A 14808-nucleotide genomic window follows, 5' to 3' on the forward strand; every position below is an offset into this window, starting at 1 on the left:
TAATTATATAAAATACTATGAAGTAAACAGACAATTGCAATAGTAGTATGAGTTTAATCAAAATTATCCAAAGATTACAATAAAAACATATGATTTTTGGTCAAAATTTTGCAGTTAATCTTCATTGTCAGAGTCGAATGTAATCTTGGTAGCCTTCGGTGCATCTGCAGAAATTTCTTTGAAATGGGCTCCGTAGAGCTTCGACTCCTGACCAATAAAGAAAAAAACATATTGATTTTCATTCTTATAAATAAATAACTTTAAGTTCGGAAATTATGTTCGTTGACCAAAAAGTCAAACCAAGATTCAAAAAGAACAAAGCGCGAACCTTTTTCTTAACATGAGTTCCGAAATTCAAAAGGTTTGTCGGTACATTCTGTCCTGCTTCTCTAAGAACATTTATCAGCTCACCAGAAAGTGCCTTATTCTCCTTCATGAAGAAAGTGTGTGCAACGCCCTTTTTACCAGCCCGACCCGTTCTTCCAATTCTGTGGACATAATCCTCTGTGGTCAACGGGAAGCTGTAGTTAATTACAACTTCAACATCTGGAATATCCAGCCCCCTAGCGGCTACATCTGTAGCGATCTGCACCAACACCAAAAAAATATATAAATAATTTTCAGAGTAAATACTACAAAATCATGTCTGAAAATATTGAAGTACCAATCTTCACGGTATAATTATAGGGCTGCAAACGAAACGAACCGAACAAGACCTTATTCGTGTTCGTTTGTTAAGGAAATATACGTGTTCATGAACACTTACCAAACGATGTTTTTTGTTCATGAACACAAACAAACACAAATTAATGTTCATGAACACAAATGAAAACAAATGAACACAAACAAACGCAAGGACGTAGGATAGTGGGGGCGGGAGGGAGCGGCCGACCCCCCGAACTTTTCGCTCGGTAGTGGAGAGTATGTAGTTTTTTTGGTATAGAAATTTTTGGGTATGTACGCTTTCGACCCCCCCCCCCGGTCGGAAATCTCAAGCTTCGCCACTAAACAAACGTCCATAAACAAATGATATAAAACAATGATACTTAATAAATATTTTATTTGTCGAAATTTTGAAGTATTTAAAAAATATAAAAATTAAAAAACTATCTAACACAAACAAACGAACACATTACCGAACGTTCACAAACATAAATGAACAAACAAGATCTCTGTTCATGTTGGTTCATTTAACTAAACGAACCGAATTTCTTGTTAGTGTTCGTTCGTTTATTAAATGAACCAACACAAACGAACTTCCCGCCAAACGGTTCACAAACCGTTCGCTGAACGTTCAGTTCGTTTGAAGCCCTAGGTATAAATGATCTTCAAGGTTTCACTTACCAATAGAGGAGAAGTACCATCCTTGAATAATTGAAGTGCCTCGGTACGCGCCTTTTGTTGTTTGTCACCGCTAATGGAAACAACCTTCCAACCCCTGTAAAACCGACAAAAATATAATAATATTAGTATCAACTAATAATAAGGTCAGCAGGAAGGGGTAAAGCGGTAAAGCAACTCACCTTCTTTGTAACATATTCTCAACCCGAGATGCTTCCTTCTTGTATAATACAAAGACCAGAACTCTGTTCCTGAAAGATTTACGGCCAAGAATTAGTAACTTACAGAAAATATCAGAAAAAGAAATTATCGGAATAGGTTCAAAGTTCTCATGTGAATACATTATGAAAAAAAACATAAATAGAGGTGGTAGAAAGAAAAAAAAAAGAACCTTCTTGACTTGTGGTATTTCTCTAGCAATGTAACTAAACGTTCATCACGTGCTCGATCCTCCAACACCTACATTTAAATGCAAGAAGTCTTATTTTTTATTAGACTCAAAACACCTATCTAACTAAGGTCCAGGTGAGCTTATATAAAAATAGGGGTGAAAATGAGCCGAGCGGCTTGAGATCGGCTCAAGAAAAGCTCGAAACGAGCCGAGCCTTATCGAGCCCGAGCCGAGCTTGAGCCTATTATAAAGCTTGTTTATTTATCAAGCCTGAGCTCGAGCCTGGCATGTGAAGTTTGTCAGGCTCATCAAGCCTTATCGAGCCTTAGTGTATTATTAGTCTTTATTAATATTTAATAACATTTACCCCGTATTTAAAGTTGTCTAGTAAAAGAGCCGAGCCGACCTTATTTAAACTTGTTTACAAGCCGAGTTCGAACCTGATAATTTGTTAGTTTAGTAAACAAGCATGAACCCGAACTTCACTTATCGAGCTCGTGAGCCTAAACGGGTCTATTAATCATATTATTTTATTTAATATATTAATTAGTAGATAAAAAAAGCCGAGTCCGAGCAGAGCTCAAGCTTGAGAAACTGTCAACGAGCCGAGCTCGAGCTTTGAAAACAAAGCTCGAACCAAGCTCAAGCTCTGGCTCGGCTCGTTTGCACCCCTTTTTACAAAAAAAAATGAAATTGTAAGAAATAACAGATCACGGATATTTACAGTACCTCGACTATCTGCATGACATCATGGTTGGCAGCCAAATCCTCTGATCCTACAACAACCTGACAAGAAAGGTCATGTTATAAAAAACACAAATTGCCGCCTATACAAGTACAATTATTTACAACTTCATTTTTACTGTCAGAAGAACACAACTAAACAAGGAAGCTAATAATGATCACCTTAACGGGATTCGGATCCATAAATTCCTGAGAGAGTTGATTCACGGCTAAGGGCCAAGTTGCACTAAACATTACAACTTGACGAACTGCATATTACAGAAAAAAAAGCATGAAAATAGATACAACAAAAAGCTATAGTTTTGACTTTTTAGGTCAAAAAAAATTAAAAGTAAAATTGATCATATACCAGAACTTGTTTTGCTAAGAATGGAACGGACTTCTGGTTCAAATCCCATATCAAGCATCCGATCGGCTTCATCAAGCACCTGCAAAATAAAGTAAAATTCAATGATTGTATTTACATATGGAATATATAGTTATGCAGTTAATGCGGTAAACTTGGTTTAAAAAAGCGGGAAGCGCACAAAAGCGATGAAGCCTAAAACCGATTTTTAAAAAGCGAAGCGCAAAAGCGGTGAGCTTTTCGTACGCGAAGCGCAAAGTGATTATATATTTTATTTTATATATCCCATAAGTGTTTAACATCCAATAGCTATGATGTAGCTATAATTAAGCTTTATATATGTTTTAAAATGAAAAAAAAACATAAATGTACAACATAAAAAGCCTGGTGTACAACACTCAGAAGCATAGAAACACCCAACGTACAAAAAGCGCGCGCCTCAGCTGCGTCTTGTGTCGATTTTCCCCCTAAAAAGCGCGCCTCAGCTGCGCTTCTTGTACATCATGCGCCTTATGTCACACAAGGCGATCTACTTTGCGCCTAGGTGCGCTTCGCGCTTAATCGCGCTTAAGGCGCGCTTTTTTAAACCAAGGCGGTAAAATATCGGATATCGGTCAGTGACCGATATTTGAGATATAGGTTATCTCGGTGAGATATTGGTGGGATATCGGTAATTTTAATATAATGCAAAATTTACATATATAGCAATTTAACAATAATAATTCAGTGATATATCGGTGATGTATCGGTTATATCGGTCAAATATCGGTGATATATCGGTTATATTGGTCAAATATTGGTGATATATCGGTTATATTGGTCAAATATCGGTGATATATCGGTGATGTATCGGTTATATCGGTCAAATATCGGTGATATATCGGTTATATTGGTCAAATATTGGTGAGATACCTGTTATATCGGTCAATATCGCCGATAATATCGGTACCGATATTTTACTAGGGGACCGATATGACCGATATCTCACCGATATATCACCGATATTAACTGCATATACCATTGTTATAGATTAGTAAATTACACATGCATCTTAGAAATTGCATTTGCTTACCACAAAAGAGACCTCCTGTAGCTGGCACACTCCCATTTCTATTAAATCCTTCAATCGTCCGGGGGTTCCAATAACGATATCCTAAGAGAGAGAAAAGAGGAAACGAGAGATATGTGAAATAGTGGCAAGAAAATACATATGTATGTGTGTATACTGTATAAGGGAATGGTTCAAATGAAAACCACTTTTAACGCGAAAACTCGAAAAATAACTAAAAAAGCCTAAAAAACACACAAAATTTTTTTTATTTTTATTTTTTGCAATTTTTTTATTAAAAATCGCTAGTTTTTGTATATAAAAAACTTTTTTTTAAAAAAAAAAATTGTAGTGCACATGTGTAATAATTCACATGTGTAGTGTACTACACATGTGACATGTGCACTACAAAATTTATTTTTTTTTCTTTTTTTGAAAAAAAGTTTTTTTATATACCTAAAATAGCGAAAATTGGTATGAAAAAAAAAGAAATTGGTATGTTTTTAGGCTTTTTTAGTTAGTTTTCGAGTTTTCACGTTAACTAGTGGTTTTCATTTGAACCTTCCCCTACTGTATAATAACTGTTTCAATTCAAACTAACAAATAGATGAGTACAGTAGCCAACCATAGATCAGTACACCAAAAGCTAAATTTTGAATTTACTCGAATGATCTTTTATATGAACGCGCGATGGATAAGTGATCTTACCACTCCAGATTTTAGAGCAGAAATTTGGGGCCCTTTTGAAGTTCCTCCGTAAACACAAACTGATCGAACACCACTAGGTTTCCCAGCATCAGATAGAACATCATAAATCTGACAAATCGAACCCAAATTAGTAAAACCATACATGATTTAAAATCGTATCTTCCAATGAAAAAAAACAGAACTAAACAAGATTATCTTTCTTTGCAACCTCAAAGTTAGGGCTGCAAACGAACCAAACGTTCGACGAACAGTTCATGAACCGTTCGGCGGGAAGTTCGTTTGTGTTTGTTCGTTTATTAAACAAACGAACACAAACAAGAAATTTCGTTCGTTTAGTTAAATGAACAAACATGAACAGAAGGCATGTTCGTTCATTTATGTTCGTGAACGTTCGGTAACGTGTTCGTTTGTGTTCAATAGTTCATTAGTGTTTTTCGCTTTTATATTTTATTTAAATACTTCAAAATTCCGACAAATAAAACATTTAATAAGTGTCAATGTATTATATATTTTGTTCATGAACAATTGTTTGTGTTCGTTTGTTACCATTTGTGTTCATGAACAGTTTATGTTTATCATCGTTCATTTTCATTCGTTGCCTAAAATTAACAAACAAACACAAATGAACACGAACAAGTTAATTTCCTTAACAAACAAACAAACACGAACACAAAATCTTGTTCGGTAAGCGTTCATGAACCGTTCGTGAACACTTATATTTCTTAACAAACGAACATGAACAAGAACTTGTTCGTGTTCGTTCGGTTTGTTTGCAGCCCTACTCAAAGTTAATACAACCATTTCCTTTCACTTATTAAATCATATATATGATGTAGTGCCTATACCAAAGTTGATCCCATAAGTTCTGTTAATGCAGTTAGTGGCGAAGTATAGAAGGGGCGGGGAGGGGCGCCCGACCCCCCGAACTTTTCGCTCAGTAGTGTTATATATGTAGTTTTCGTATAGAAATTTTTGGGTATATACGTTTTTTCGACCCCCCCGGTTCTATAGAAATTTTTTGGTATATACGTTTTCGACCCCCCCCCCCCGGTTATTTGGGTCAAGCTTCTATAACCTATGTATAATTGAAATCAAATACACACCTGTTGAGCAAGTTCTCTTGTTGGTGAAAGCACAAGGCAAAGTGGAGTCACTTTCTTGTTACTTTTATTCTTCCTCTTATTCAAAATATGATTCATAGCAGGTATCCCAAATGCCAAAGTTTTCCCTAATCAAAACCCACAATCAAAGATCAAAACCCCAAATCACAAACCCATAAAAATCACAACTTTCACAACAAAAACACCAAATTTACCTGACCCAGTTTTAGCAATCCCAATAAAATCACGCCCATGTAATAAAAACGGCCAAGAATTCGACTGAATCGGCGAGGGTTTACTAAAATTCTTACAACACTCCAACAGTTGATCAGAAAGATTAGATTCTGCAAAAGTATTCAAAGCTTTGTACTTTGAATCACTTATATCCTTCCCAGAAACCACAACATTATCCTCACTTTCTCTAACCTCATCCACACCGCCATTAACTTCCTTAACTTCTTCTTTTTCTTCTTTCTTTTGCTTCTTTTTCTTCTTTTTTTCACTCAACTCTTCTGACCCATTTGAGGTTTCGTTTCCATTTACAGTTTCTGGTTCAAGCTTTTCTTTTTTCTTCTTTTTCTTGTCTTTTTTGGGTGCTTCTGCTTGTTCTTGTTCAGGTTGTTGTTGTTCTTGATCTTGAAGCTTTCTTTTGTGGTCTTTGTTCTTGATCTTCTTGTCGGATTTGGTGGTACTGTCGGTGATAGTCGGCATGTTGAAGGAGGAAGAGGAAAGACGGTTTCTTGGTGGGCGTAAGAAGGTTTTGTGCCCACTAGAAACTGAGAGGCTGGAGATGTTGGAGGTTGAGTTTTTAGGGTTTTAGAGGTTGTGGATTTTGGGTTTTTTCAGTTTTTCTCCTTCGGAATTAAGAGACTGGCAAAATTGCATCAAATTTCATATGTGATGGAAATAAGGGTATTAAATTGATATTTACCTCAAATAATTCCAAGTAAACGTCATTGCACATTGTCAGTCCCATCTTTTTTTATTCCCCATGACAGCCCTATTTTTCAACTATTTTTCCTTCACCGGTCCATAGTTAAAAAAAACTTAACGGAGTTAAGTTGTTTTCCGAATTACAAACTGATGTTTTAGGGCTTTTGATCAGAACGAGAATACAATTCTATTGATGTAAATCTTACCTCGAAATGGTGCTCCAATCAATGAAAACATTGTTTCAATTCGAGTGTTCAAACTTCCAATTAACAGAAATCTACTCGTTTGGAGCACCGTTTCGAGGTAAGTTTTACATCAATAGACTCGTATCCTCATTCTTATCAAAAGCCCTAAAACGTCAGTTTGTAATTCGGAAAAAACTTAACTCTGTTAAGTTTTTTTAATTGAGGACTGATGGAGAAAAAATAGTTGAAAGGTGGGACTACCAGGATAATAAAAAATGTGGGACTGCCAATGGCCAATAATGTCTACTTGTGATTATTAGAGGTCAGTATACCTTAAATTTTTAGAGTAACTTACGAGTCTATGTGTCTAATTGATTTTAACCATTTTAGTCCAAAATCAAAAAAGTTTAACGTTCTGGGTCTCTAACCACTCATTTTATAACATTTTGACTCCAACTTTTTAACACTTGTACTTTTGATTTTGGTCTCAAGTGGTTAAAACCACTAAAACACAAGCACTCAAAACGTTATAAAATGAACAGTTAGAAACTTAGGACGTTAAACTTTTTATTTTTGGACTCAAATAGTTAAAATCACTAAAACACAAGAACTCAAAAAGTAATTTACTTAAATTTTTAAATTGATGTTAAATATTTTTGTTATGGGTGCGTGATGTTATAGGTACGCCACCCTCACAATCTAATACTATGTGTTGTATTGGTTCATACGCGCCTTACTGAGGGGCAAAAAAGTGATATGGGCCGAATTGGTCATGTCATTGTCATGTTATTGTTAAGTACGCCGTTTCTTTTGTCAGGGTGAAAAAAGTGATATGAGTTGTATTGGTTGATGAAAAAAGTGACATGGGGTGTATTTATGAGGTAAAAAGTGACAGAGTCGTGTATTACTCTGATAAGCCTTGCTATATGGGTTGTATAGCAGCTAGGATACCGATATCATGTCATTGGTGTATCGATATTAGTCTCCCTTCTACATTTTAAGATATAATAAGAGTATTAAATTTTGCATTTATTGATATCGGATTTGATGGAAATATTTGGTTAGAGTAAATTACGTTTTCGCCCCTGTGGTTATATCACTTTTACTATATGAGCCCAAAATAAGAATTTTTAACATATCTGCCCCCATGGTCTCTATAACTAACCATTTTGGCCCCTAAGTCTAGAGATCATGGGGGCCAAAAAGTTTGGTTATAGAGACCATGGGGGCTAAAATGGTTAGACTTAGGTGCCGAAATAATTAATTATAGAGACCATGGGGGCAGATATATTAAAAATTCTTATTTTGGGCTAATATAGTAAAAATGATATAACCACATAGGCTAAAAACGTAATTTACTCATTTGGTTATATGTTTTTATACATTTTCATATTTGGAATAGTAAATAACAAATTACTTATAGCCAAATGTTGTATAACAATATACAACTCATACATCAAATGCATAGATAAAGTATGTACATAAATACCAACATGTCCTTGCATTTAGTTGACACCTTGGTTTAGACAATTTATATATAACGTTTTTATAGTTATATCATTCTTTGACCGTTTTCAAAGCAAATAAATCACCACAAATTTCCCATATAATTCTCCATGTTACATGTTATTTGCACTCTTGGATAAGATTAAATATTGTCCTCACCAGCCTTCATTTCGATTATGATTGGCTCCGGGGGTATAAGCATCGCTATAATCGATTTAATGGGGAAATATATGGAGATGTTGGGTGTGGGGGTGAGAGTGGTTGCTAGATTTCATTCTCACTGCCCTCAAACCGCTCGTATGTACTATCATCCTCCTTCGAACTCCATCGACAATAGATTCAAATCTCGTGTGCCATCAACACTCGAGAACCAAACAAACTTAAACGGGTTCAGGTGAGTATCAACTTCAATACCAAAGAGAGATCATGATCCTCAGGCTCGTTTGATTATCGATGCTGAAATCACTTACTCAAATTCCTTTCATTTTTTTCTTTCGCCTTCGGTTGGTTGTAAGGCTTGGAGTTCATTTTTATTTTATTTTTGCTCGGTGGGACAAAAGTGTAAAGAGGAAGGAGCATTATTTAATTTTAATTACTAAGATGTAATTGCTTAGTAAAAAAATAAGATAAAAAGTAATAAATAAATAAAAGAGGTCTTTTGATTTTGGATGAGAAAAATACATGGTTAATATTCTAGGAGACTTGACTGTCATGAATTCATGATTATAAGTCCAGTATGGATTTCCTAACCTTTTGCAAAGCTTATGGATGATTTTAAGTATATAATGGTTCAAAGATTAAGTAAGTTGCATACTAAATCAGATTAAGTAAGTTGCATACTAAATCAGATGTTAGTTTCTGATTATTTCATCATTTATTATTTTATTCTATCTCGACTTTAAGGTGCTGTTTGTTTTTTAAGAGGTAAAATGTCTGCAGTCTGCGAACCACATCTGCAGACATCTGTAGAAGAAGAGGTGAACCAAATCTCTGCAGTCTGCAAGAAGAATGTTGTTTGTTTGTTAACGTATGCAGACTTCTAAAATAAACTGGTGGTGGTGTACGGACGGTGGTGGTCCTGCTGGACGGTGATGGTGGTAGACGGTGGTGGTGGGTGGTGGTGGTGGTGATGGATGATGGTGGTGATGGACGGTGGTCGTGGTGGTGATGGACGGTGATGGACGGTAGTGGGTGGTGGACGGTGGTGGTGGTGATGGGCGGTGGTGTTTAACTCTCTGCAGACCTTAGAAGATCTTAGTAGTGGCTAGGCCAAGTCTGCACCAAAAAAAGCTCGCGCAGACGTTTTTTAATGAAACGTCTTCGGAAAAACAAACAGTCTGCGCGTGACAATATCTGCACGTGGTCTGTGCGGCACAGATAAAAGAGCTTGCACAGAGCTTTTCAGAAAAAACAAACACCTAAATTTGTATTCACATGTTTAACTAAACAGATCGTATTCAGATGGGACATATTTAACCTGCTACTAGCAGGATACCTACTTTCTAATGGATATCTCAGTCTACAAAGCGAAAAATGAGAACATTAATAAACAAGTCGATCCATCAACCATTTACGACCCGTTTAACCTATTTATTACCAACCAACCGCCAGCCTTTTTGACCCATTCAGATAAAAGGGTTAAACGGATCGCGTTTGGGTTACTCAACACGAATAAATAGATTTCGTGTTCGGATTTAACCCGTAACATCCATGTGACACCATACCATTCATAATGATTGTGTCGTCAACCAAATGTATTTCATGTAAGTTAAAGCATTCAATCAATAAAACCCTATCAAGTTATGCTGTTTCTCAACTGTCACATACCCTTCATCCTTAACCACCAAAACAAAATTCCGTAACAAACTATAAATCTCATCAGCCCTCGGGTTACACGTGTCATCCGCGCCAAAAACATACGTCTCGTTATTCACCTCAATCCAACTATAACCCGGCACCTTTTCAACCCCTCGAAGTTTCATCATATTTCTCGTTTTATTAACATCTTCCCATTTCCCAGCATCCGCCTGCACATTCGACAGCAGCACATAATATCCTGAGTTCGTGGGGTCCATCTCAAAAAGCTGACTAGACGCCGTTTCAGCCAGCTCAACATTCCCATGAACCCGACACGCACCTAACAACGTGCCCCAAACACCCGCATCGGGATCAAACGGCATAGACTTTATGATCTCATACGCTTCGGTTAACCGACCTGCGCGACCGAACAGATCGATTATGCACGCGTAGTGCTCCATTCGTGGTGCGATTTTATAATCGTTTGTCATGGATTTGAAATAATGGTAACCTTCGTCAACCAAACCGGTGTGATCGCATGCGGAAATTATTGCGAGAAAGGTGACGTGATCGGGGTGGAATCCGTGTTCTTTCATTTCGTGAAATAGCGAAAGACATTCGCGAAGGTGACCGTGGTTTCCATAAGCGGAAATGATACTGTTCCACGATACTTCGTTTTTAATCGGCATTGTGTTGAACACGTTTCTTGCGGATTCTAGGTTTCCGCATTTAGCATACATGTCGATTAACGCACTCTCTGCGTAAAGATCGGTTTTCAACGCACCTCTTGTCATGAACCCGTGGATTGCTTTTCCATACCCGAGTGATGGTATATTCGCACACGCAGAAAGAGCAGCCGATATGCTTACCGAGTCGTATTTCGCTCCTTCGGAACCCATTTCACGGAAAAGCTCAATGGCTTTCTCGGGTTGACCGTTTTGACAAAAGCTAGTTATCATGGAATTCCAACAAACGGAATCCTTCTCAGACATTTTATCAAACACTTGGTGTGCAAGATCAAGTCTTCCACATTTTGCGTACATATCGACGACTGCCGTTCCGACATGACACCTTCCTTCTAACCCGTTTTTTAAAATTTGACCGTGCAGTTCTTTGCCTAATTTTAAAGCAACCAAACCCGCACAAGCGGGTAAAGAACTCGAAAGCGTAACAGCGTTCGGTTTCATTTGCTTGTTAAGCAAAAACCGAAAAGTTTCTAAAGCGTCAAAGTTCATCCCGTTAAGGACATAACCGGATATCATCGCAGTGCATATCACGACGTCTATGTCTCTACTACAAGTGAAAACATTACGTGCCATTTCGACCTCCCGACACTTAAAATACATGTCGATAAGCGCATTCTTTAAGAAAACATCCAAATGCACATTTTGTCGTAAAATGTAACAATGTATCTCTTTCCCGTGGTTTATAGATGCGGACTCAGATAAAGCCGGAAGAAAGCTTGCTAACGTGATTGTGTCCGGTTTGGTTCCGACGAATATCATTTCACGAAGTAAATCTAAAGCTTCATTCATGAGTCCATTCTGCACATGCCCGCCAATTATAACGTTCCACGTAACCGAACCGGCTTCTTGTACGCTATCGAAAAGTTTCCGCGCGTCAAACAACCATCGACACTTTGCATACACCGCGATTAGCGTGTTGAGAACCTGAGGATCCGACACCTGTCCACATTTGATAAGAAGACCATGAATTTGCGTGCCGAGGTTAACATTCGCATCAGACGCACACGCAGACAGAACACACGCGTATGTCACCGACCCTGGTCGAGTATCGGAACTCCTCATCTGGTTAAACAGTAAAACAACATGCTTTGAATCCCCATGCTTCAAGTAACCATTAAGAATAACATTCCACAACACATCATCTCTCTGAGGCAATTTATCAAACAGTTGGCGTGCATCATCAATGCAACCATTTTCAGCATACAACTTGATCAAAGAACTACCTACATAAACATCCATCTCAAAACCCATGATCCGAATCGTCCGATGAACAGATTTCGCCAACCCAACCGCTCCCAACCGACCACACGCCTTAACCACATACGGAAAAGTATACTTATCAGGACAAGTTCCATACCCCAACATCTTAAAATAAACCAAGATTGCAGAATCAAAACACCCCATCATAGTAAACCCTCTGATCATCCAATTCCACGGTGACGCGTAGACCAAATCGAGTTTATAAAACACACTCTTGGCATCAATGAATTTGTTACAAAGTATGTACATTCCGAGTAATCTTGACCCCAGTAGGCCCACGTGGTTGATTCCATTGACGATTATCTGAGCATGAAGTTGCTGGCCTTGATGAATTACTTGTGGGTCAGGATTAGGGTGTGAACAAGATTGCAAAACTGATGCAAGTTTGGATATTAAATCCTCCTTTGTGTATTGGAAAGACCCGACCGATGTAATTTGGGAAAATCTCCTGTGGAATGAGATGTTCTTTGGGTACATTTTAAGTCAAATTACATCCCTTTTGGAAAAACTGAAACAATAACTTTAATATGTTTTCATCTGATAACAGTTATTTAAGTCCAATTGTCTTAACTGTTGAAAAGATAGCAAACTGGATGTTGTTATCGTTTGAAACAGATGACTGGGTTGGAAAACCCCCCAAATCGAATTTGATTTCAGGGTTCTGCGGGGATTTTCAGGTAATTCGTAATGAAAAGATATGCAATTTAAGGGTTTAAGAAGACATTGTAGGGTGAAAATCTACCAGGTTGGTACTAGCCACTTAGCCAGAGAAACGAACCCTCATGACAAATCATTAAAAATGATTCTGAAATGAGTAAATTGCCATTTTAGTCCCTGAGTTTTTTCCAAATTTACCAGTTTAGTTCAAATAGTTTTTTTTGTGCATCTGGGTCCCTGACTTTTACATTTTGTTGCCATTTTGATCATTTTGCCTAACTCCATCCAAAAACTCCATCTTTAACCAGGGGTATTTTGGGGATTTTCATTTTAAATGTTTTTAATTGCTATTTTGATCCAATTCCAAAAAATCAAAAAAATTCCAAAAAATCAAAAAAATTCCAAAAAATAATAAAAATTCTAAAAAATCATAAAAATTCTAAAAAATCCAAAAAATCCTAAAAAATCCAAAAAATCCGTTTTGGCGCGAACCGTTTCGAACCGTACCGTTTCGAAGCTGAACCGTTTCGACGCGAACCGTTTCGACCCGTACCGTTTCGAAGCCGAACCGTTTCAAGCCGAACCGTTTCGACCCGAACCGTGCCGTATCGAACCGAACCGTTTCGAGCTGAACCGTTTCAAACCCGAACCGTTTCGAGCCGTACTGTTTCGAAGCCGAACCGTTTCGACCCGTACCGTTTCGAACCGAACTGTGCCGTTTCGACCCGTACCGTTTCAAACCGAACCGTTTCGACCCGTACGGTTTTGAACCGAACCGTGCCGTTTCGACCCGTACCGTTTCGAACCGAACCGTTTCGACCCGTACGGGTCGAAACGACACGGTTCGATACGACACGGTTCGGTTCGAAACGGCTCGGTTCGATACGGCACGGTTCGGCTCGAAACGGTTCGGCTCGAAACGGTTCAGGTCGAAACGGTTCGGGTCGAAACAGTTCGGTTCGAAACGGCTCGGTTCGATACGGCTCGGTTCGATACGACACGGTTCGGTTTGAAACGGTACGGGTCGAAACGGTTCGGCTTCGAAACGGTTCGCGTCGAAACGGTTCAGCTCGAAACGGTTCGGGTTCGAAACGGTTCAGCTCGAAACGGTTCGGTTCGGTTCGAAACGGTACGGGTCGAAACGGTTCGGCTTGAAACGGTACGGGTCGAAACGGTTCGCGTCGAAACGGTTCAGCTTCGAAACGGTACGGGTCGAAACGGTTCGTGCCAAAATGGATTTTTTTGGATTTTTTAGAATTTTTTGGATTTTTTAGAATTTTTATGATTTTTTAGAATTTTTATTATTTTTTGGAATTTTTTTGATTTTTTGGAATTTTTTGATTTTTTGAATTGGATCAAAATGACAATTAAAAACATTTAAAATGAAAATCCCCAAAATACCCCTGGTTAAAGATGGAGTTTTTGGATGGAGTTAGGCAAAGTGATCAAAATGGCAACAAAATGTAAAAGTCAGGGACCCATATGCACAAAAAAACTATTTGGACTAAACTGGCAAATTTGAACAAAACTCATGGACTAAAATGGCAATTTACTCTTCTGGAATACAAGTTTTTTTTTTTTAGTAAACTGCAGGTTTCATGTATTCCATGGTATTTAGTTAAAACATCATCTTATATTCATCTTTCACGTTTTTGATGCCCTACTGTTTCAAAATTTAACATGTTTTGTTTCTAGGGGTTGTTTGTTTAGCACTTAATGAGGTTTTTAATGGTTCAAACTGTTTGTTTCGCAAGCAGATATCTGAATGGTTCAGACATTCACCACTAAATAGTTAAGCATTATACTGAGTCTGAATGATTAAGACTTCTAATCTGAATTGGTCAGACATTTGACTCTGAACGGTTAAGCATTATACTGGCTCTTAATGGTTCAGACCTCTTACTGGTTCAGCACTTAACCATTCAGAAGTTGCCAAACAGCCCCTTAACGAAGGTTAACTTCTCTGTTAATTAACATCCACAGCTAAAATGTGAGAGGTAAATTTATCATTTCAAAATAACACATGTTCATCTTCAAAATGATTTT

The 14808-nt window shown here is 37.7% G+C and overlaps 2 protein-coding genes across 2 annotated transcripts; both read right to left on the reverse strand.

Annotated features, from left to right (window-relative positions):
* Positions 1 to 6564, reverse strand: LOC110923469 (DEAD-box ATP-dependent RNA helicase 5). The gene is made up of 12 exons (XM_022167553.2): positions 5894 to 6564; positions 5682 to 5806; positions 4579 to 4686; positions 3895 to 3975; positions 2826 to 2904; positions 2639 to 2724; positions 2462 to 2518; positions 1733 to 1800; positions 1524 to 1592; positions 1345 to 1438; positions 329 to 586; positions 1 to 207 (listed from the first exon to the last, which is right to left on the reverse strand). Exons 1-12 carry the CDS (start codon positions 6387 to 6389, stop codon positions 115 to 117), a joined length of 1614 nt encoding a protein of 537 aa, XP_022023245.1. The 5' UTR covers positions 6390 to 6564; the 3' UTR covers positions 1 to 114.
* Positions 6565 to 10015: 3451 nt separating this feature from the next.
* LOC110922522 (pentatricopeptide repeat-containing protein At4g21300) lies at positions 10016 to 12853 on the reverse strand. The gene has a single exon (XM_022166812.2). The coding sequence runs from the start codon at positions 12580 to 12582 to the stop codon at positions 10084 to 10086; it is 2499 nt and encodes an 832-aa protein (XP_022022504.1). The 5' UTR covers positions 12583 to 12853; the 3' UTR covers positions 10016 to 10083.
* Positions 12854 to 14808: the final 1955 nt, after the last annotated feature.

The sequence above is a fragment of the Helianthus annuus genome, chromosome 17, assembly GCF_002127325.2.
Source record: "Helianthus annuus cultivar XRQ/B chromosome 17, HanXRQr2.0-SUNRISE, whole genome shotgun sequence".
NCBI lineage: Eukaryota > Viridiplantae > Streptophyta > Magnoliopsida > Asterales > Asteraceae > Helianthus > Helianthus annuus.

What these genes read in the sequence shown, in the direction of transcription:
- LOC110923469 (XM_022167553.2), bottom strand. Translation starts at nt 6,389, where the DNA reads ATGCCGACTATCACCGACAGTACCACCAAATCCGACAAGAAGATCAAG. An exon ending in GATTGCTAAAACTGGGTCAG is followed by an intron (nt 5,807 to 5,893) that starts GTAAATTTGGTG and finishes GGTTTTGATTAG; the next exon opens with GGAAAACTTTGGCATTTGGG. An exon ending in CTGCTCTAAAATCTGGAGTG is followed by an intron (nt 3,976 to 4,578) that starts GTAAGATCACTT and finishes TCTCTCTCTTAG; the next exon opens with GATATCGTTATTGGAACCCC.
- LOC110922522 (XM_022166812.2), bottom strand. Translation starts at nt 12,582, where the DNA reads ATGTACCCAAAGAACATCTCATTCCACAGGAGATTTTCCCAAATTACA.